At 36.6% G+C, this 24,560-nt stretch overlaps 1 protein-coding gene across 3 annotated transcripts in view; it reads right to left on the bottom strand.

The window, feature by feature from the left end:
- The window catches only part of POT1 (protection of telomeres 1), a 126,162-nt gene that overhangs the window by 37,718 nt on the left and 63,884 nt on the right, over positions 1 to 24,560 (bottom strand). For all 3 annotated transcript variants that reach the window (XM_049893168.1, XM_049893170.1, XM_049893169.1), the window contains 5 exons: positions 17,596 to 17,726; positions 13,422 to 13,712; positions 10,358 to 10,513; positions 3,475 to 3,644; positions 2,098 to 2,186 (listed from right to left, as the gene is read on the bottom strand). In XM_049893168.1, the coding sequence (XP_049749125.1) occupies positions 2,098 to 2,186; positions 3,475 to 3,644; positions 10,358 to 10,513; positions 13,422 to 13,712; positions 17,596 to 17,726 (837 nt within the window). The remainder of the gene's footprint in view (positions 1 to 2,097; positions 2,187 to 3,474; positions 3,645 to 10,357; positions 10,514 to 13,421; positions 13,713 to 17,595; positions 17,727 to 24,560) is intronic.

The following is a 24,560-nucleotide window of genomic DNA, read 5'->3' as shown; positions in this document are numbered from 1 at the left end:
AAGCAAACACCTATGCTCATCTAAAGACTTCTCCAAAAGAGTAAAAAGACCACCTACAGATTGGGAAAGAATTTTCAGCTATGACATCTCCGACCAGCGCCTGATCTCTAAAATCTACATGATTCTGTCAAAACTCAACCACAAAAAGACAAACAACCCAATCAAGAAGTGGGCAAAGGATATGAACACACATTTCACTAAAGAAGATATTCAGGCAGCCAACAGATACATGAGAAAATGCTCTCGATCATTAGCCATTAGAGAAATGCAAATTAAAACTACGATGAGATTCCATCTCACACCAGCAAGGCTGGCATTAATCCAAAAAACACAAAATAATAAATGTTGGAGAGGCTGCGGAGAGATTGGAACTCTCATACACTGCTGGTGGGAATGTAAAATGGTACAACCACTTTGGAAATCTATCTGGCATTATCTTAAACAGTTAGAAATAGAACTACCATACAACCCAGAAATCCCACTCCTCGGAATATACCCTAGAGATACAAGAGCCTTCATACAAACAGATATATGCACACCCATGTTTATTGCAGCTGTGTTTACAATAGCAAAAAGTTGGAAGCAACCAAGGTGTCCATCAATGGATGAATGGGTAAATAAATTGTGGTATATTCACACAATGGAATACTACGCATCGATAATGAACAGTGACGAATCTCTGAAACATTTCATAACATGGAGGAACCTGGAAGGCATTAGGCTGAGCGAAATCAGTCAGAGGCAAAAGGACAAATATTGTATAAGACCACTATTATAAGATCTTGAGAAATAGTAAACCTGAGAAGAACACATACTTTTGTGGTTACGAGGCGGGGAGGGAGGGAGGGAGGGAGAGGGTTTTTTATTGATTAATCAGTAGATAACAACTGCTTTAGGTGAAGGGAAAGACAACACTCAATACATGGAAGGTCAGCTCAGTTGGACTGGACCAAAAGCAAAGAAGTTTCTGGGATAAAATGAATGCTTTAAAGGTCAGCGGAGCAAGCGCGGGGGTCTGGGGAACATGGTTTGCGGGGACTTCTAAGTCAATTGGCAAAATAATTCTATTATGAAATCATTCTGCATCCCACTTTGAAATGTGGCGTCTGGGGTCTTAAATGCTAACAAGCAGCCATCTAAGATGCAGCAATTGGTCTCAACCCACCTGGAGCAAAGGAAAATGAAGAACACCAAGGCCACATGACAACTAAGAGCCCAAGAGACAGAAAGGGCCACATGAACCAGAGACCTACATCATCCTGAGACCAGAAGAACTAGTTGGTGCCCGGCCACAATCGATGACTGCCCTGACAGGGAGCACAGCAGAGGACCCCTGAGGGAGCAGGAGATCCGTGGGATACAGACCCCAAATTCTCATAAAAAGACCAAACTTAATGGTCTGACTGAGACTAGAGGAATCCCGGCGGCCATGCTCCCCAGACCTTCTGTTGGCACAGGACAGGAACTATCCCCGAAGACAACTCATCAGACATGAAAGGGACTGGTCAGCGCGTGGGAGAGAGACGCTGATGAAGAGTGAGCTAATTATATTAGGTGGACACTTGAGATTGTGTTGGCAACTCTTGTCTGGAGGGGGGATGGGAGGATAGAGAGAGAGGGAAGCCGGCAAAATTGTCAAGAAAGGAGAGACTGAAAGGGCTGACTCAAGAGGGGGAGAGCAAGTGGGAGTAGGGAGTGAGATGTATGTAAACTTATATGTGACAGACTGATTGGATTTGTAAACGTTCACTTGAAGCTTAATAAAAGTTATTTAAAAAAAAAACAAAACAAGACTAACACAGCCCTGGGGCAAGGACAAGAAAGCAGGAGGAGTCAGGAAAGCTGGTGATAGGGAACCCAAGATTGAGCAGGGGGAGTGTTGACATGTCATGGGGTTGTGAACCAATGTCATAAAACAATATGTGTACTAACTGTTTAATGAGAAACTAGTTTGTTCTGTAAACCTTCATCTAAAGTACAATAAAAATAAGTAAATAAATAAAATAAAAATTAAAAAAAAAAAAAGGATTATGTTAAGGTTGATAAGGCCATTTTACTTAGCAGGGACTAAACTGTCAATGTAAAAATTGTCCTTACTTGACATGGTTGGAAAGCCATCTTCACATTGTGATAAACAGACACCACCTAAATGCTGACTAGCTGTCAAATCTGCAGATTCTAAAACCCTATAATAGAAAGAATATAATTTTAAATTATGCACAAATATAGCCAGTTTATCTCTACACAAAGAATCCAAGAACTCACTAAGATTGTACACAAAATATTGCATCTATATATTCTTAAGTTGTGAGTCTGTAACTTTTACCACATTATCTGAGAGTTCCAAGGCTTCCCAAAAGCCAAAAACTGAGTCTAGCAAGATACAAGTGAAGAGTTGTTGTTGTCAGGTGCTGTCGAGTTGATTTCGACTCATAATGATACCATGTGACAGAGTAGAACTGCCCCATAGGGTTTTCTAGGCTGTAATCTTTACAGAAGCAGACCGCCAGGTCTTTCTCTCTCTAAGCAGCTGGGTGGGTTCGAACTGCCAACCTTCTGGTTAGCAGCAGAGTGCTTAATCATTTATGCTACCAGGGAGCAGAATGATGAAATACTGTAAACAAAAATAGGCCGGGATTTAATGGGTGACATTCTCAGAACAATCTCACTGTAGACAGAAGGAAGTGAAGCAGTATGCTGCTACATACTGCAATATGAGTTGTAAAGCAGTGAAATTGATAAGATTATTAAATAAAAGATTATTTAAGTTGGTTTTAAGTCATACTGACTTCAATAAATCAAAACATACTGTTTCATTTCGATTTACTAAATGATATATTTTCTGTATCGCTTTGAAGGTATACAGAAGATTTATTTTTATTTCTCTAGAACCCTGGTCAAAAAGTTTCTCTACACAGTGTTCACTAGGAATACTTCAAGGAAAAGAGAACTCTATCTATAGTAAGATACTATTTGACTTTCTGGGCACATCTGAAAGTCTGGAAAATATGATACCCTAAAACGTTTGTTATCTATCTATTCTCTTGTAGGTACTCTGGAAAGATATTTTTTCATGGAAGGATAAAGTATTTTTGGAATCCTAAATATGTTATCAAGTTTTCCAAACTTTAGCTAAGCTCCAGTTTCTACTGTTTGTTGCTGGACTTGGAGAGTGTGGCAAAGGGTAGAAGAAAATGCATGAGGGCAAAGAGGAGGCACTAACTGCCAGAAAATTCGGATTATCGCCCTGGCTCTGCTACTAATTTGATATCTGAAACAACGATCACTTGATTTGTTTTATCTGGTCCCTCTATTAAAAAATAGGGACAACACCACAGAAGAGTATATATGGATCAACTACAAAGCACCTATCAGATCCCCATCCCTGCCCCAACCCAGGAAAAATGTCTTCCTGGAAACCAGCTTAATGAATACCTTATTTACATTTTCTAAACAGGTATATAACATGCTTACTTTTTCAGTTGATCCACATCAGAGTTACTTTCTGGCAAGACCCTGATTCCCCGACCGTAACTGGTACCTCCATGGAGATGAAACTCTAGGGCTAATAATGTTGACTGAGTCTCGGAATTCACTGACTGAAGTTTGGTATGGAGGCTATAAATCCTAAGAAAGCATCCAATCTAAAAACAGATATTTATTTAGAAAGTGAGAGAAAAAAAACAAAACAAACATCTTCTGCTAGTCAAAATATTTAACAACCAATATGCCAGGGGCACTGACCAATAAGAATGAGCAAAGGCTGGCTGGTATGTTAAGCCACTGTTTACTGGCTGAATATCAGCCCAATGGACACTATATCAAAAAGAAAATGTCAGTATCTATGTCTATATCTATCCAAATATCCTTTCAATTGTTAAGATATATGCCCAGAGACAATAAAATGTGAAAAACAATATTGCACCTTAAAAACTTTAGCACAGGTAAAATATAGTAGTTAAGAAATACATTGTCGAAATAAAATTCAAGCACTCTCTTTCATTAAGGTTTCTGAAAATACACTTATGTAAAGTAAGATTTAGTCCAATATAATCACTTAAACTCTCATTATGGAAACACCAGAAATTTTTTTTTTTTTTAATTTGCTAGTTATTTCCTAACAACAAGCACCCCTTTATCTCACAAGGTCGATGGAAGGAAAACTTTTTAAAGAAAGCATTTATGCCAGCATCACCACTGTATGAAACACACTCTCTGAGTTCAAACACAGAAAACCGATTAAAGATTTAAACCTTGAATTTGACTTGATCAGCCTCCACAACGAGATTTTGCAGGCTAGATTCTGTGATTATTCTACTTTGGTCACGTGGTACAAATATTCTACAGTTACTTTCAGATGGCTTGCCAAAAGTTCTAAAAATGCCTTTATATAGAATTTGAGATTTTCTTCTAACGAAGAAGACTTCAAATGAGAGAAATGCAGAATGTTATTCAAAGAACTTACTGCCTACCCAAAAGGAGCTAGGTAAACTGAATCACATGTTGACAATGTATTTTTATGAAGAAAAATTTACACATGAGTTGGCAACTTGAAACCTCATTTGCATAAAAACTCCTGACTACTCCAAGATGGTGGGGCTACCATTCGCTTTTTCTCTACAAACTCAGGATTGAGTAACAGTGGTGAGATTGTACGTAAAAGATAAGCTAAATAAAGGGGGCGGGGGGAGACGAGGCAGTGAACCAATCTCCCACCTCTGCTTATTGTTGCTTCTCTTAATTATATTCCTCATTACACCTTATAGGTCTAATGGAGGAGACATATGGGGAAATAAAAATTCATACTTCCAGGCTGTTGTTGTTAGGTGCCATCAAGCCCATTCTGACTCACAGCAACCTTATGTACAAAAGAACAAAACACTGCCAGGTCCTGCTCCATCCTCATAATCTTTGCTACATTTGACCAATAACTGCAGACACTGTGTCAATCCATCTTGTTGAGGGTCTTCCTCTTTTTCACTGGTCCTCTATTTTACCAAGCATGATGTCCTTCTCCAGGGACTGGTCCCTCCTGATAACATGTCCAAAGTATGTAAGATGTAGTCTTACCATCCTTGCTTCTAAGGAGCATCCTGGCTGTACTTCGTCCAAGACAGATTTGCTCGTTCTTCTGGCAGCCCGTGGTATATTCAATATTCTTCGCCAACACCACAATTCAAAGATAACAACTCTTCTTCAGTCTTCCTTTATTCATTGTCCAGCTTTCACATGCATATGAGGCGAATGAAAACACCATGGCTTGGGTCATGTGCACCTTAGTCCTCAAAGTGACATCTTTGCTTTTGAACACTCGAAAGAGGTCTTTTGCAGCAGATTTGCCCAATGCAATGTATCGTCTGATTTCTTGACTGCTGCTTCCATGGGCGTTGGCTGTGGATCCAAGTAAAATGAAATCCTTGACTTCAGTCTTTTCTCCATTTATCATGTTGTTGTTTACTGGTCCAGTTGTGAGGATTTCTGTTTTCTTTATGTTGAGATGTAATTCATACTGAAGGCTGTGGTCTTTGATATTCATCAATAAGTGCTTCAAGTACTCTTCATTTTTAGCAAGCAAGGTTTTCTTATCTGCATATCACAGATTGTTAATGAGTCTTCTTCCAATCCTGATGCCGTGTTCCTCTTCATATAGTCCAGCTTCTTGGATTATTTGCTCAGCATACAGACTGAATTAGAATGGATGCACACCTTTCCTGACTTTAAACCACGCAGTATCCCCTTGTTCTATTTGAAAGGCTGCCTCTTGGTCTAAGTACAGGTTCCTCATGAGCACAATTAAGTGTTCTGGAATTCCCATTCTTCACAATGTGATCCGTAATTTCTTGTGATTCACACAGTCAAATGACTTTGCGTAGTCAATAAGACATAGGTAAACATTTTTCTGGTATGAACTGTGGAACAGACCATCAATTGCTCATATGCAAATTCAAGTTGAAGTTGAAGAAATTAGAAGTCCACAAGAGCCAAAGTACGACTTCGGGTATATCTTACCTGAATTTAGAGACCATCTAAAGAATAAAAAAATAGATGCATGAAATTGAAGCAATCAATACTAATGACTGAAGACCAGATAAGTTGTGGAATGACATCAAGGACACCGCACATGAAGAAAGCAACAGGTCATTAAAAAGACAAAAGCTCATGTCAGAAGAGACTCTGAAACTTGCTCTTGAACGTCAAGTAGTTAAAGCAAACAGAAGAAATTATAAAGTACAAGGGCTGAAGAGAAGATTTCAAAGGGCAGTTCGAGAACACAAAGAAAAATACAGTGAAATGTCCAAAGACTTGGAGATAGAAAACCAAAAGGGAAGAACACCTTTGGCATTCCTCGAGCTGAAAGAACTGAAGAAAAATTGAAGCCTCGAGTTGCAGTACTGAAAGGTACTAAGGGAAAATATTAAAAGACCCAGGAAGCATCAAAAGAATATAATAGGAATACAAAGAGTCACTGTACCAAAAAGAATTGGTTAACATTTAAACATTTCACGAGGTAGCATATGATAAAGAATCAATGGTAATGAAGGAAGAAGTCCAAGCTGCACTGAAGGCACTGGTGAAAAACAAGGCTCCAGGAATTGACAAAATACCAACTGAGATGTTTCAACAAAAGGATGCAGTACTGGAAGTGCTCAAACATCTATGCCAAGCAATTTGGAAGACAGTTACCTGGCCAACCAACTGGAAGAGATCCATATTTGCACCCATTTCAAAGAAAGAAGATCCAACAAAATACAAAAATTATTGAACAATATCATTAATATCCCAAAAACAAAAAAACCATGCGGTCGAGTTGATTCTTACTCCTATCACACACACGTAAAATTTTGCTGAAGATCATTCAAAAGCGATTACAACAGTACACTGATAGGGAACTGCCAGAAATTCAAGCTGTATTCAGAAGAGGATATGTAACAAGGCATACCATTGCAGATGTCAGATGGATCATGGCTGAAAGCAGAGAGTATCAGAAAGATGTTTACACTCCCAGATAAAAAAAAAAACCAAAACCCATTGCCATCGAGTCGCTTCCGACTCATAGCGACCCTATAGGACAGAGTAGAACTCCCCCACAGGATTTCCAAGGAGCGCCTGGTGGATTCGGACTGCTGGCCTTTTGGTTAGCAGCCATAGCACTTAACCACTATGCCACCAGGGTTTCCATTACTACCCCAGGTACTACCCCATATTTCCCAAGGGGCTTTTTCCCATCCAGTGATGGGTCTGTGAGGAAGAGGTAGTTATTTAGTATTCTCTGATTTCTTTTGCACATATCTGTATCATGTCTGAGGAGCAAGGTAAAGAGACAGTGAGAAAAGGAAAACACAAAAAGAAAGTAAGAACACAAAACTAACTTTCCTCATAGTCTACAAAGTGGAATATGCATGAAAATATAAAAATCCCTATTTCTATTTATTTTTCTTATTCTATTTATACCTTTATTGTTTTTTCATTCTTTTTTAATATACATAATATACTGGTAATAGTCCAAGTATATAATCTACAAAAGACTGGAAAGAAGCCTAAATACATGGAAAAAGATACTATATTAATAAATACTTAGTATTAAAATTTTATTATTAAAACGGTAATATTCCCAGAATTAATCTTTGCATTTAATGCAATTTCAATCAAAATCCCCAGTGTCTTTCATGGAATTTGGAAAGTTGATCCTTAAGTTATACAAAAGAGAATAGCCAAGTCAATTTTGAGTAAGAAAGGGGACTTGCACTTTTTAGTATCATTTAAAAATAAAGTAAGACAGTATGGTATTAAAGCAGAGACACATGTACCAACATGGATAAATCTTAAAAATATGTCAAAGGAAAAAGGAAATTTGCAGAGTGACACACTGTAGTTTTCAGATAAATGTACATAAAATAAAGCAAAATAAACATGGGTGCACATGCCTACATGTAGGGATAAAAGAGAGGAGGCTTAAGAACAATGAAAATGACATCAGGCAGGAGCACAGGGAAGAATCAATGTGTAAAGACAATAAATTGTGGTTTCCAGAAACTCCTTCTGGAGGCAGCACTGCGTTTTTTTTAAGTTTGGCTAACTATACGATGAAACGTGCCAGATGTTCTACTGCAACAGACAGGCACTGCTTGTCCATAATGTCATAAGATTCCAAATATCCAAGTGAGGGAGTCATAACCGAAAGATTTAAAAAATACAATTTAAAGATCCATTTCAATACACAAACACTAAACAAACAAGCAAATATGGCTACCAAGAAATCACTACCTCTTTAGACATAATCAAAATACCCCCCCTATAAACCGTCAAGAATTTCCGTTTAGGTTTATCATTTCTAATTTCTTGTGTATGTCTCAAAACAACAAATCAAACTAGTTCCTGGGTCAATGAAAACCCAAATATAATATGACTACATATGTTTCATAAATTTCTTTTAATTGTATCAGGATAAGGTGGAGCTATTAGTGGCACAGTGGTTAAGTGCTCTGCTGCTAACCAAAAGGTCAGCAGTTGGAATCCACCAATTGTTCCTTGGAAACACTATGGGGTAGTTCCACTCTGTCCTATACGGTCACTATGAGTCAGAATTGACTTGATGGCAATAGGTTTGGTTGGTTTGTTTGTCAGCATAAGACTGAGAATTTAAAAATAGGACTTTAGTTTTGAAATGTGTTTGCACGTTTGTGTCTATGTAAAATGTTTAGAAAATAACATAAGTTACTTTTCAAAGTAAGATTTAAGAAAACGTTAAGGGCAATTTTGGTTGCAAAATGTACCATTTATATAAGTTGATTATATCAGAATTTATAATCACCATAATTGTTCTACTTATTTTAAAAAACACTTTTTTCCTTCCTGTTCCTATACAACATAAATCTCTTGAATTGGTTCCACGTATTTTGGTATAAAAGTGCAATTTTGAACAGCTGTCTCCAAGTGCTGATAATGATTCACTTCTGTCGATGTCATCTGACTCTGGGAAGTCCTTAAACTAAAGTGAAATGTTACAGCAGCTGTCTCAAAACGAACGTGATGTCAGTGCACATTAAACAGGGGTTGGACTTGTCCTGTTTACCTACACAGAAAATCCTTTTCATTTTTATACGCTGTTACAGGTAAATAATACAAAGACGCCACGGTGGCTGTCTTTAGAGAATTAAAGTGCCATATACTTTAATCATGTGTGCTCCTCTCACCCTCTAGTGGGGAAAATAAAACACACTAAAAAGGGAAAGAAGGAAAAAAATCTGAAAAAATTCACAGCACTTATTCATTCAGCAGCGGATACTATTTTCTTTGTCCTTACGGAAAGCACCATGCTAGACACTGTTCAGGACTTAGACAAGGAAAACAGGAAAGCAGGGGAACAGAAAGACCTATGGAAGCAGCACGGGGAAAAGGGAAGCAAGGAAATGTGAGAGTAGGTATGAAGAGTGTGGGAGTGAGGTGAATCTAACACGTAAATTCATATAAGATCTCTACATGTTACTTTATGGATATGGTACTGATGAAGAATACTGAATATACCACGGACTGCCAAAAGAATGAACAAATTTGTCTTGGAAGAAGTACAGCCAGAATGCTCCTTAGGAGCAAGGATGGAGAGGCTACATCTCACATACTTTGGGTGTATCAGGACCCCTCAGTCCCTGGAGAAGGACATAATGCTTGATGTCTAGTCATCTAGTGCTGCTATGGCAGAGATACCACAAGTGGATGGCTTTATCAAATAGAAGTTTATTCTCGCACAGTCTAGTAGGCTTGAAGTCTGAATTCAGGCCACCAGCTCCAGGGGAAGGCTTTCTCTCTCTGTTGGCTCCAGAGGAAGGTCCTTGTCATGAATCTTCCTCTAGTCTAGGAGTTTCCCAGTACAGGAACCATAGGTCCAAAGGACACGCTCTGCTCCTGGTGCTGCTTTCTTGGTAGTAGGAAGTCCCCCCTTGTCTCTCTGCTCCTTTCTCTTTTTTTATCTCAAAAGAGATTGGCTTCAAAAGGAACCTAATCTCATAGATTGAGTTTTACCTCATTAACATAACTGCTGCTAATCCCATCTCATTAACATCATAGAGATAGAATTTACAACACATAGGAAAAACACCAACTCGATGGCACCTAACAACAATATTTTTGTAGCAAAGCTGTGCATGGCTTTAAGATATTCAGGAAACGTTCTTTAAACAAGTTGTTCAATCCATTATGAATTAAGATATCTTTTACTAATTTATTTTAAACACATTTTATAAGTAAAAAAATAAATTTGAAGCTGACTTCTAGACTCCAAATACCACCTATTAATGCGATTTACCCCCCAATTTATAAAAATAGAAAGTAACAAACATGTTTGCTACTGAAGTATCACCTTCAGAGATCTTGCCACTCGAACATGGTTGTCATAGACCAAAATGTCTATCGCCAGATTTTGCAGCTGATGGATGAAACTTAAATCACCTTCAAGAACAAGGTCCTGTATTAAGACCCTCCAAGATGGAAATGGTGTCCTGGTGCCATCCCATACCTGTCACATAAGGGCAGAGCAAAGTTTGATGATCATTTTGTAAAACTGCTGATGCTAAAAAGAGATTTTTATGCTATATAACTTTAAAGTAATTAAATGTGTGTTCCTAATTATTTGCAGCACTTAGAACGTGCACTATTTTTTGGCTATAAGAGGCCCACATTACGAACTATGGATAATGTGGACAATGTCAAAGAATGTAAAGAAGAAAATAAAAATTTGCATTATGACCCTAGAAAAATAGTAACATATTGTTGCATTTACTTCATTTTTTTCTTGTGTGCTTGTAAATTACATCTATATATCTATAAATTTTAAACAAAGTGGCATATTTTGCTTTTCATTTCTCAGTTTATTATTGAATATTTCAACAGGCAGTTCTAATATTCTTCTAAAATATGCTTTTCAATGGGTTCATATTATTTCATGGTATGGGTGCACCTAAATTTATTTAACCCTTTACTGATCGGGTAGGTTGTTTTGAACATTTCTGCTATTTTAAATAATTCACTAATTACTATCTTGTATATAAACCTTTGAGTATGTCTGCTAATTTTCTTAGGATTAATTCTTAGCTCTCAGAAATGTACGCTGACCTTTGCCCATATGAAAAAGTAAATAGTACAAATTTGAATTAGTCCCTTTAATATGATGATTTTCTCGTTTGTGTGTTTTTTTTTTTTGGTCTCCAAACTGCATTACATGTTTGATGCACAAACTATCTACCAGCTCTGGGTATGAATGATCTCTTGCCGATTACAAAAACACACTGAAAAGATGAGGCTTTATGAACACTGTGGCTATTCAAAAAATATTATATCTGTACTTAAAGAAAAACCCAGTTTAAAAGCTTATTGTTCAGAAAGTGTACAAGCATAGGCAAAGGGAGAAAATCTGAACTCATGTCAGTGGGTCTACAGATTTATTAAATTATAATTTTAATGGAAACCATTGGTATAACATGGCTACCAGAAACATGAAAATAAATGCATTGTGGTATATTAGTGTTGTATTCGGGCTGAGATAGGAAATACTTAGGCTATACTCCATGCTGACCAGATCTGGTATGGAGTAATGTTTTTAAAAGAGTAAGCTAAAGAATTGTTTCAGTTATACTAGAAATATTGTCAGAAGAAAAAATATCATTCATAGCTCTACTTCTCAGAGATAACACCAGTAAAATATTGCTATTTATTCTTCCAGATATACTTTTGCTCTGTATATGCAAATTTTTAGTACATAACTGAAACTGCTTTTATCACTAAATTAAATATTGTGAACATTTACCTCAATAAGTGTATTTATACAATGCCATTTTACAGTCAGAGTATTCCATTATATATGAATAGTTCACACACTTCATTCTCTATTGTTAGCAAATGAATTTTAATTTTTGCTATTGTGAAAAATGAAAGGATATTCTTTTAACTGTATTTCTGTATGCATTTTAAACTATTCCTTAAAATAGATTCATGACAATAGACTTAAAGGTATACAAAGACTTTTGAGATTTATTTTGAAACTGCCCTGAAGAAAGCTTTACTAATTTAATTTCTTACATTTACTTCAGAATGCTGTATTTAAAGTAAGTTCCATGAAAGTTGTTTTCACTTATCTGAAGAGGTTATCTATAAAAATGGGATGTAGGCATATATGTTGTGCTGCCTTGGAGAGAAAATATACAATCAACAGTGTCAGGTAAAAGGTGGCAGATGTTGTCTCAGAATTTAAGAATTTTCCAACAATGTCATAGCCGAAACATGTGAGTTTACCTCTCTGCCCAGAAGACTCCCTGCCACTGTCATTCCCAAGTGCTCAGGAGACAGCACATGCTCATCTGTTAAAGACGTCACACTTGGTGGAAAGTATGACCAGCTGACTAAGATTCCTCCTAACTGTGGATGATTTTATACTGCTTTAGCTTCAGTTTTGTCATATTCATTTAACTTCCTTTATAACATGCATTTACTCTTTTAAAGCATTTCTGTGTATAAATATGAGATATTTTCAACTTCAAAAACTTCGTCTTTAATTCAAAGACTTCTCTTCACTGTGACTTAGTATGTCTAAGTGCCACCACACTCCCTCTCTTGTCCTATTGCTCCAAAGAATCAAGGCAGCAGGGTCAAAGCACTGTTTGCTCAAATGCATCCTCCTAAGATAGGCAAGGGAAAAAAATACTTCACAACCGCCCTCTCTAGAAGCTGTTAATGAGCTAAAGTGGGTTTGGTATAAACAAAGGATAGATGGGTCTTACATTACTTTCTTTATCCTGTTGATTCAAAAACAAAAAGCATAAAAAGAACGACAACAACAAACAATTCAAAACTGCCCGTGACCTATCCATGAAGCAGGTGGTAAAGGGATGAGGGAAGAGAATCCAACTTACCAAGAAAGTAAATGAGTGAGAAGGAAGAAGGCCTCCCTGATAGGGAAGCAGAAAGAAACAGAGAGAGCTTCAACTAAGAACAGTAGAAAGCAAGTTGGTATTTTATTATTATTACTATAAGAAATACATAAATAAACATAGCATAAACCATCCAATATTTAGCATATACGATAGGCCGAAGCATAGCAATGACTGTGAGGATGTGCAGGCACGGGCAGTGTTCTTTTCTGTTGTACATGGGGTCGCTATGGGTTGCAACTGACTCAAAGGCACTTAACAACAATGTATTTAGAACACAGACTTAATATTACTTTCTTCTGGAAGGAGGGTGTGAAGAAAAAGTGCAAGAGGACAGCTGTATGATTATCCAGGCTCATCAAAAATTGTGAACTAAATATTAAGTTCTTAATATAATACACAGTATGCATATTTATTATATCAGAATGCTGAAATACAGACTCTTTGCAGATATGTAGGTGATGCTTACAACTCTTAATTTCAAGTAGTAAAAATATCTACCTTTAGAAGAAATGATGTTCCATCTACTTCTGCTTTCCCCAAAAGCTGACAAGTCAGGTCAAAATACTGCATTGGCTGAACATCACACAATTTTAGTAATGTCGAAGAAGATGGGATGTGATTAGATGCCCACACACGTAAGGCTTCTACCCTTTTGTGGTCCTCAGAGGTGAAGTTAAAGTACTTGCTCGAAGTCCGAGGTATGACAGGAGCTCCCAAAGTCCCCTCAAAAGTCAAAGATGCAAAGCCAGAGCTGGTGATACCCTGAGTCTCATTTTTATACACCTGGATCTAAGTAAGTGGGACAAAGTAGAAAACAAAACAAAAACAAACAAAACAGCTTACTGATGCAGAACTGAGGAACTAAAAAACTAGAGACATAAAATCTTGCCAGCACAATTAATAGAGGACATAATTCTTTTTAATTAGCATACGAAATTATAAACTCAACTGGTACTACATCAAGATGTACAAGCACCGAGTAAACTGTAAAACACTATACAAAATTTATTTGTATTTTTTGAGCAAGCTAGGGAGTAGACTCCTTGATCCTATCAACTTTACATTTTTACACTTTATTTATTATCTTTTCTATTAAGGTATAACACACAAAAGGAAAAGATACTGAATGACAGTTACCTATGAATGTTATATGAAAAACTAGAACTCTTAAAATATAAAATCTTGAAGTGAATAAAATACAGCTGAGCCTAAGGTTTAATCAGTCTGACTGAGAGCACTGAGGTATGCCATAAGGATTTTTAATTTCTGAATAAATCTGAAGTTATTAAATGCACATACATTTATGATGGTTACATCTTCTTCACGAAGCAGCCTTTCTGTCCTTATGAAATGCTCCCCCCTTTTTATATCTTGTGATACTCTTTGTCTGATATTAACAGTTCTTTCATTTTCTCTACACTTACTGTTTGCTTGGTATAGCCTTTTGCACACGTTTACTTTCAACCTGTTGTAGGTTCATATTTAAAGTGAGCTTCCTGTAGACTGCTTGGACTTGTCATTTGTGCTTTCTTTATCTCTTCCTTGCAATTGGCATGTTTAATCTATTTGCATTTAATGTAATTATGGATATGGTTGTATTCACATCTCATTATTTGGTTTCCCATTTGTTCCTTATCCTCTGTATTTTTGCTTGTTAAAAATTATTTCCTTACCTAATGTTCCATTTGTGTTTTCTTTTGGAATTCTTATTTGTTGTTGCTGTCAGATGCTATCGAGTTCAAGCTCCAGCTCATGGTGACCCCACGTACAACAAAATAAAATAAAACATGGCCTAATCCTGAGCCATCTTTGTGATAGTTGGCATGCTCGAGTCTACTGCTGCAGCCAGTGTGCACTGTGAGTGCCTTCTAACCTTGGGGGCTCAACATCCAGTACTATGTTGGACAATATTCTGTTGTGATCCACAGGATCTTCATTAGCTAATTTTTAGACACAGATTGCCACGACTTTTCTTCCACATTTATCTTAGTCTGGAAGCTTGGCTGAAACCTGTCCACTGTGGGTAACCCTGCAGGTATTTGAAATAGCAGTAGCATTGCTTCCAAAATCATATCAACATGCAAGCTACCACAGTACGACAAATGACAGACAGGTGGTCTTATTAGTGTTCCACTCTTTTCCTCTTAGTTATGAATGAATCCTTAACTTCTTGGAGTCGACATGGAATCAATATTGTTCTACTACATACTTACTACTTGCCATTTCACATTTCCCCCTTTCCCATTCCATTTTATACTTTCCACTTCAAAAATGCGTGTGTAATGGTATATTTCCATTTAATCACCCCTAAACTAGAAACTACTTCATTGTTCAACAACACAATAAATAAATTCTGATATATTCAGACAATGGAATACCATCCAGCAAAAAAAATGAACAAGGTAAAACTAAACACGGCAATATAGCTGAAACACTCAAGCATAAGCCAGACATAAAAACAAAAAAAGAAAAAGACAAAAACAAAACATACTGCATATTCTATGCTTCATTTATATAAAGAGTAAATGCAGATGAAACTAACGTATGCTGCAGAAGTCATGAGAATAGTTTACTCCTTGGTTGGGGGACTTATCCAGGAAGGGATATGAAGGAGGTGTCCAGATGCTAGTTATATGAGTGTGCTTATAGTGACCAGGGTTGAAAAGCAAAGCTGTCACTATAAGCACTAAGGTGCATCTGACCCAAGCCATGATATTTTCAATCGCCACATATGCATACCAAAGCTGAACAATGAATAAAGAAGACCAAAGAAGAATTGATGACTTTGAATTACGGTGTTGGTGAAAAATACTGAATATACCATGGACTGCCATAAGAACAAGCAAGTCTGTCTTGGAAGAAGTATAGCCAGAATGCTCCTTAGAAGCAAGGATGGCAAGACTTCGTCTCACGTACTTTGGACAAGTTATCAGGAGGGACCAGTCCCTGGAGAAGGACATCGTGCTCGGTAAAGCAGAGGGTCAGCAAGAAAGAGGAAGACCCTCAATGAGATGGACTGACACAATGATCGCAGTGATGAGCTCAAACATAGCAGAAACTGTGAGGATGGCACAGAACACGGCGGTGTTCTGTTCTGTTGTACATAGGGTTGCTGTGAGTTGGAATCAACTAGATGGCACCTAACACAACAACAACATAGTGACCAGAAAGTTGTATATTATAAGCATACTTTTTTGCATGTATATTATATTTCAATTAAACAACAAGAGCAACAACTAAAAACATCAGGAAGGGAGAGTGTACTGGTGGAATATGAACCCACTAGGAAACAACAGTGTGTGAGAATAAGCAATTTTTTAAAGGTTGGATAAACCTGTAATATATTGCTAAGATTATATTTCTATTTCTCTTTTTATTTTCAAGCAAACATCCTGCCATCCCTCAGGGGAACAGCACTAATAGGTCAAGATAAGTAATATTCCTACGATATCTGGAATACTGTGCTCATTTATGAGCATCATATTGACCATGAGGGATATCAATAAACTGAAGAATTAGAAGAAAAGGACAACCAAGATAATGAAGGTTTCCATGTAACAAGAGAATAAGATGAGGAAATTGAAATGTTTAATCTAAAACGTGTTGCCATTGAGTCAATTCTGACTTGCAGTGACCCTATAGGACAGAGCAGAACTGCCCCGGGGGTTTCCAAAGAGTGGCTGGTGGACTTGAACAGCCGACCGAACTGCCGACCTTTGGGTTAGCAGCTGAATGCCTAATCGCTTCGCCACCAGGGCTCCATGTTTAACCTAAGGGACTGAAAATACCAGGGTATTTAAAAGTTATCAAGAGCGCCATATAGTAACTTTCAAAGAACAGTTCAAAAAATGCACTGAACAAAAAAAACTTCAATTAAAGAAATATTAGAGTAAAAAGGATAACTAGTTAGAAGGAAAAATTGCACTCTTAAGTTTTAAAATTCTTATTAAAAAAAATGTAACATTTAATAGCTCTTCTTTCATATTAATGGTTTTCTCTTATTTATTTAACTACCATAACTTTGTAAGTACCTGTTCGCACAGTGGTTTAAGTGACAGGCTACTAACCGAAAGGTCAGCAGTGTGAATCTACCAGGTGCCCCTTGGAAGCCCTAAGAGGCAGTTCTACTCTGTCCTGTAGGGTCACTATGAGTTGGAACTGACTCAACTGCAACAGGGTTGGGTTCATGTTTTAACACATTTATCTTAAATGAAGATTAATTTACTCTGATTTTATGTCATGTCTCAAAATTAAGTACATCTCAATACTTTCATTGTACTTGAATACAAAAATAAGACAGAATAATCTCCAAATTTCTTATACATTTTTGTTGCTGATCTAAGGACTTTTTTTTAAACCAAATATTATTTATGAAACTCTATTTAAAAACTTGTAAAACATTGATCTATATTTAGAAAAAACAAGACAGAATGCAGCCTGAATCGTGGCCATTAATACATTCCTAGGAAGGAGGACAGGCTGTTTGTTCAAATGAAGAGGTTTCACACTACAAATTACTTGCAGTCGGACACTATTTACCTTTCTTCTTATCTACCGAAATGCTTGATGTCATGTTCTAACAAAGGAAGCATATAATTAGTGCTAACTAGCTTTAGTGAACAACACAGTGTTCTCTTCAAACAACATAAGCTTCAGACAGTATGAATTATACCTTCAGCCTGTGGAAGCGAACGATGTCTCCATTTTTATAAATTATTGGAAGGGCTTCATAATTTCCACTAAAAAGCAGGCAGGTTAACTTTACATTTGTCTGGTCCACAATTGTTACAACCGAACAATAATCTGGAAGACACAAAAATGTTTTGAAGTTAGCATTACCTGACTTTTAGTACTTCAAAGCATTTGACAAAATAAGAATATGTTGAGTTCAAAACACCAAACTACATTCCTCCTGTTAATTAAGTCTTCTAAGAAGAGGATCAAAACGTAGAGCTATTTTTTTGGCTTTCAACATGCACTGCCAAATTATTTTACAAGAGTCCCCCCCCAAAAAAAGTAATTTAGAAAAGTTAGTAAAACATTATAAATATCCTCCGCCAACCTTCTGGTTAGCAGCCAAGTGCTTAACCGCTGCACCACCAGGGCTCCTTTTATAAATATCCCATAGAAAAAAAATTATCAGGAGGGGTAGTAATTTTTCTGGAAACCAGAGAGCAAACATTTAAATAAATAAATATGACTTATAAAATAAACATAATTAAAGTGAAAACAAAAGATGAAGATATTTGCAGAAAATCTGAGGAAGAGTCAACTTATCTATACTGCATAAAAAACCAAACCAGCTGCTGTTGAGTTGATTCCAGCTCATGTCAACCCTATGTGTTGTACAACTGTGCTCCATGGGGCTTTCATGGCTGCGACCATCTGAGAGAAGATCACCAGGCCTTTCTTCCATGGCACCTCTGGGTGGATTAGAACCACCAACTTTTCAGTTAGTGGAAGAGGAACCAGGGATATCATTGCTGATGTCAGATGGATCCTGGCTGAAAGCAGAGAATACCAGAAAGATGTTTACTTGTTTTATTGACTATGCAAAGGCACCTGACTGTGTGGATCATAACAAATTATGGATAACACTGCAAAGAATGGAAATTCCAGAACACTTAATTGTGCTCATAAGGAACCTGTACCTACACCAAAAGGCAGTCGTTTGAACAGAACAAGGGGATACTGTGTGGTTTAAAAGCAGAAAAGGCGTGCATCAGGGTTGTATCCTTTCACCATACTTATCCAATCTGTATGTTGAGAAATGATGTATTTTCAATCGCCTCATGTGCATGGGAAAGCTGGACAATGAATACCGAACACTAAAGAAGAATTAATGCTTTTGAATTATGGTACTGGTGAAGAATAATGAACATATCATGGACCGCCAGAAGAATGAGCAAATCTGTTTTGGAAGAAGTACAGCCAGAACGCTCCTTAGTGGTGGTGATGATGAAATTTCACTGTACTTTGTTCCATGTATTATAGACATTTTATCAAGGGGGACCAGTCCTTGGAGAAGGACATCATGCTTTGTAAAGTAGAGTCAGTGAAAAAGAGTAAGACCCTCAATGAGACAGACTGACACAGAGGCTACAACAATTGGGTTAAGCACAGCAATGACTGTGAGGATACTGCAGGATTGGACAGTGTACTCGAAGGCACCTAACAACAACAATAACAAGAACAGTTGGGGAAACAAGTGGCAACATTTTTTCTTTATTTGCCAGTGATAAAATCTATACTTTCAAGTTCTGGAAAACTTCTCATGAGAGTGCTGAGTGACATTAATAGATGTGAATTTTTGGTATCAGTATTTTTCAGTATTGTACAATATGTCAAGATTTAGAAGACCTGTATAACTCAGAAAAATCAGTATTTTCCCAATGACCAATGCATTACAAATCACTTAAAGTGTAAGATCAATGGATTTCAATTCAACATAGTACCACCAGTGCACTGTTATTGTTTCAGATTAATCGCTGCAACCAACCTTTAAGAAACTACCACTTTCTGGATTTTAGGAGCCCTGTTTTTTTTTTTGTAGCTTTAAAAAAAAAAAAATTTTTTTTTTTAGTAGCTTGGCTGCTAACTGAAAGGTCAGCAGTTTAAACCTACCAGCCACTCTGTGGAAGAAAGATGTATCAGTCTGCTTCTGTAAAGGTTTACAGCCTTGGAACCCCAGGGACCTGCTCTGCTCTAGCTGTGACTCAGCATCAACTCGACGACAAGGGGTTTGCTGGGTTTGGTGTAGTATCGAAGAGCATACAAAATTATCTGAAAAGGTTACAGAAAGAATCTCCCCTTTTCCAGTTACATATCTTCGTGGGGTCAGAATTTCTTTATATATATACATCAACAGAAATAACGTAACAGGTTAAATGCTGTACAGAAGAGAATCCTGCCACCCTCTACTAGTCCGGACATTAAAGAGATTTGCAAAAATATGGAACAATACCACTCTTCTCATATTTTTTTTTAAACATTGGGTTTATATATGTGTATGTACGTGTATATGTATTTGTATATAGATAACGTTAACACTTGAGGAGTTAAACAACCAGCACCAGAGTTACTGTTGTCTTGGGACATTCTTTTCAGTGATTCTTGCCTCCCCACCACCTACCCTATCTCTTGGCAGCCTACGAAGTAGTTAAGACGTATGCCTCATTCTGGCCTTCTATCTTTCTCTGTTGTTACTTTCAAGAGTGCAAAAAATCAATAGTAAATTCCCATTTTGATGCCTCCCAATATACAGCAGATTGCTAATTTTAGTTCTCCCATTCTCCTTGCAGGGATTAGAAGAGGAATGGCATCCCTACTTGCCCAGAAAATGTGTAGCGGGCAGCTGCCATTTTAAACAATGTTCCCAAATCTACACAAACTATAAAACCAAGTAACCCAGATAAGCTTTGAACTCATCAGGTGAGACAAAACTCCTTATTAACAAAATATGCTCTTATAATCCATCCTTAAAAATGCAAGTAACTGGCAACCCCTATAGCAGATACCTTATAAGAGAAGTCCAAAAGCAATCAAAAAAGTCTATTGTAGTTTCCATCTTCTTTATACTAAAGTTTATAGACCTAAATTTCTGTTTCCTACATGAACAGGTATTCTCAATAAAATAATAACCAAAGATTTTAATTTTTTTAAAAAACAAGGTCCAGAAGTATTTTGGTATTTGGTTTTATGGACAGACAAAAACAGATATTCATAAATCTGTAGGAGTCAAGCATATTGAAACCTTCCACTCACTCTGAAGTGGACCAAAAAAAGAAAGGGATTAATGGATCCAATAATGGTGGCTGGAATATGGTATTCACTGTGCAGGGTCGGTGGAATAGAGGAAGACTCTCAACAAGGTAGACTGACACAGTGGCTGCAACAATGGGCTCAAGCATAACAAGGATTGTAAGGATGGCGCAGGACTGGGCAGTGTTTTGTTCTGTTGTGCACAGGGTCGCTGTAAGTCAGAACTGACTTGACGGCACCTAACAACAACAACAATTCACTGTACAACTCCTTCAGATATTCTGCATATTTAAATATTTTTATAATAAAATACTGAGAAAATATAGGGTTTTATATATTTTTAAGATTTAGTATTTTCCCTATGATAGTATTTTTACTAGTTTTTGGACTGGAACACCTTCATAGAATGTTTTGACCTGTTACATTCTCAAAAGTTTCTGATTTAATCATATCAGAATTTAAAAGTATTACTAAACTTATCTCAACACCAAAATAGAAAGAAAATATTTGACAATACCTATGATGGACAACTGCTGAAGTGGTGGTGAGGCTGGGGGGGCACATGTTCTACATATTATTAAATAGACAAAACTATTTTTAGTGTTATAGAAATTCACTCAGATGTCTTAGTTCGTATTCGTTGTTAGTATATGCTCCCAATAATCTTTTGTTTAATCTTAAATTTATATAATATATAAAAACAGTAACAAATCTTTCAACTATTTAGCCAAAAAATAAGAGCTTTTAATCACTTTACTGCAAAGCAGGAAATATGCGCTTGGTTTAATACTGTACTCTAAAAATCAAACTCTCGGTTTTCAACTAGTCAATTTAGTGTCTGTGATAATATCCAAGTATATATTCAATCTTCTGAAGTTCTTACATTGTTTTCCAAAAAAAGGAAAATATTTCAGATTCCTACAAGTAAATAATTAAAGCACAAAATATTTATAAGGAATATTTTAACATACAATTTTAACTGGTTTTTCTATTCCAAACCCCTACTTTTCAAAATCCTTTTCTTTTGTAGCCAAAAATAGTTCCTCGCACCCCCCCTCCGCCCCTTGCCGCAAAGGAAAGCTGAGGGAGGTGGGGTAGTTGGGGTTTTAATCTCAGAAAATAAATTTTCTAAGAAAGTTAAGAGTATCTCCTTGAATAACTTGTTATGAAGCTATACATCTATCACATTTCTACTGTTTTAAAGCACCTTTGCCCTCTAATAACTCAGACGGTAAGTTCAAACATTAAAGTAAATCCATATCCACTGCAAATTTGTGTTATTTAATACTTCCAGTAGGTATTTTACATGTTTTCACCCCAAAGCTTAGGACTACACATCAATGAATTAAACTGTCTTCACATTATTTGAGTAACTATAGCAATGCACATTATAAGCCCCTGGTTGACGGACAGAAGGAAGGGGCAAATAAGTGCATTCAGAAAGAAATACTCAAAAGATACAAGGAAAAATTACAAAACCTTCCTGTAAATTAGTTCTCATTATTTGTTTCTTTATTTCAACATTTCTATAGCTCCAATTTTGAACTACGGCTACAATCTGAAATTATTATTTTTTTTTTTTACCTTTGAGTTCTTCTTTTCAAATTGCATACAGGAATTAGAAAAGCATTCCTGAAACACTTCTACCATGTCACCACTCTCACCAAAGAATATCTAGTGATACTACATTCTCTATGGAAATTTTAGTCGTAAAAAATGCTAATATGCAAATATATACACATATTTATATGTATATATAATGACAGAACTATCAAAGAACCACTTCCTTAATATCAGGGATTGTAATATTAGAATTAAGAAACATGTGTGTGTATATATATATATATATATATAAAACCTCATTTTATTTGACATTTACTTGCTAGCATATTAAATCTAGCTTAGTATTTTCCTTGCAGGCGTGCAGGGGTGTACAAGCACATACACTCACTCAATTCTATTCAATTGCTGAGCTGCAGGCTCAAATGAACTGACAATAGCATAATTCTTCAAAATATTACCTGCCTGCTGCAAAGCAAGCTTCCAGAAAGGCAAAACTACACATTAGGTTGTTCTTGGAATCTCCTAAGGTTATCTACAGAATAATGAGGGGTTCTGAAACAAAACGCCATTCTGATATCTTACTTTCTGAGCTTAAATAGAAGTTATAAAGTATGTACACAACGCAGGAATATAAAAAATAAACAGATATTCAACTAAAAGAAGAGTGGATTTAAAAATATCTGTCCAATAATTCGTTCTCAAGAACAGTGAAGGTAAATAGCAACTGAAATGAAGTATTAAATAGCTTTCAGGGTCTATCAACTAGCATCAGATCTGTGACAACTCATTTTAACAAATACTAACAAGGCAAACTGTTAAAGTAGGTTTTCTTTATTTAACTGCTCCAAGGAAATAAAGTGTTCTATGAAAAAAAAAAAATCCTTCAATAATGATTTAACAAAACAGTAAGAATATTTATTTACCCCATATTGCCTTATTTTTCGTAGGGGGTAAATAAATATTTTTACTGTTCCATTAAATCATTATTGAAGGATTTAAACTTTTTTATTTACCCCGTGCTACCTTATTTTTCAAAGACCACAGCCTTCAGTATGGATTACACCTCAACATAATAAAAACAAAAATCCTCACAACTGGACCAATGAGCAACATCATGATAAATGGAGAAAAGATTGAGGTTGTCAAGGATTTCATTTTACTTGGATCCACAATCAACAGCCATGGAAGCAGCAGTCAAGAAATCAAAAGACTCGTTGCACTGGGTAAATCTGCTGCAAAGGACATCTTTAAAGTGGTGAAGAGCAAAGACGTCACCTTGAGGACTAAGGTGCGTCTGACCCAAGCCATGCTTTTTTCAGGTGCATCATGTGCACGTGAAAGCTGGACGATGAATAAGGAAGACCGAAGAAAAATGGACATCCTTGAATTGTGGTCCTGGAGAAGAACACTAAATATACCATGGACTGCCAAAAGAACAAAGAAACTTGTCTTGAAAGACGTATAACCAGGATGCTCCTTAGAAGCAAGGATGGCGAGACTGCGTCTCACACACTTTGGACATGTTATCAGGAGGGAACAGTCCCTGGAGGACATCATGCTTGCTAAAGCAGAGGGTCAGCAAAAAAGAGGAAGACCCTCAACAAGATGGAGCAACACAGTGGTTGCAACAATGGGCTCAAGCATAGCAACAATCTTGAGGATGGTACAGGACCGGGCAGTGTTTTGGTCTGTTGTGCATAGGGTCACTATGAGTCAGAACCAACTTGACGCCACCTAACAACAACCACCACCACCTTTGTGACAGGTAACATCAGCAGGGGAGGTGCGGAGAGTAGAAAGACCTTTAATAAATCAGTATTCTTACTGTACCTAAATAGTACATAATACTTAAAAATACATACTTAAATTGTTGATAAAGTGCTGACTTTAATGTTTTAATAATACTTCATATTTAAACTACTGACAAAGTGTTTACTTTAAATACTTTAACACTGTGGTGATACATCACATAGTTTGATATAAATCAGGAAAAGATAACAGATGAAAAATTAAGCTGTTCTTCAATCTTGAGTAACTCACCTAATTTCCTCAGTCTGACTAAGTGCAAGTTGCTTTGGAGTTTTATTATAAGGGAAAGTTGCTAGTACATCTAAGTGAAGTCTTTAATCAAAAGAAGCATGCATTCATAAATTATATAATCCACAAAAGTCCCTCCATGAAAGTTGCTTCCTTTTTATCTACTACCACACGGTTATTTTCAAAGAAATCAGCATTTCAGCAACACTCTTCTAAATGTATAAAAACTTATTACAGAAACACTCAAGTAAAAACTATGGCGGTAAATCACTGAAG

This window comes from Elephas maximus, chromosome 8 (genome assembly GCF_024166365.1).
Source record: "Elephas maximus indicus isolate mEleMax1 chromosome 8, mEleMax1 primary haplotype, whole genome shotgun sequence".
NCBI lineage: Eukaryota > Metazoa > Chordata > Mammalia > Proboscidea > Elephantidae > Elephas > Elephas maximus.
The sequence above is the reverse complement of the archived record's forward strand: the minus strand, read 5'-3'. Positions and strand labels throughout refer to the sequence as shown.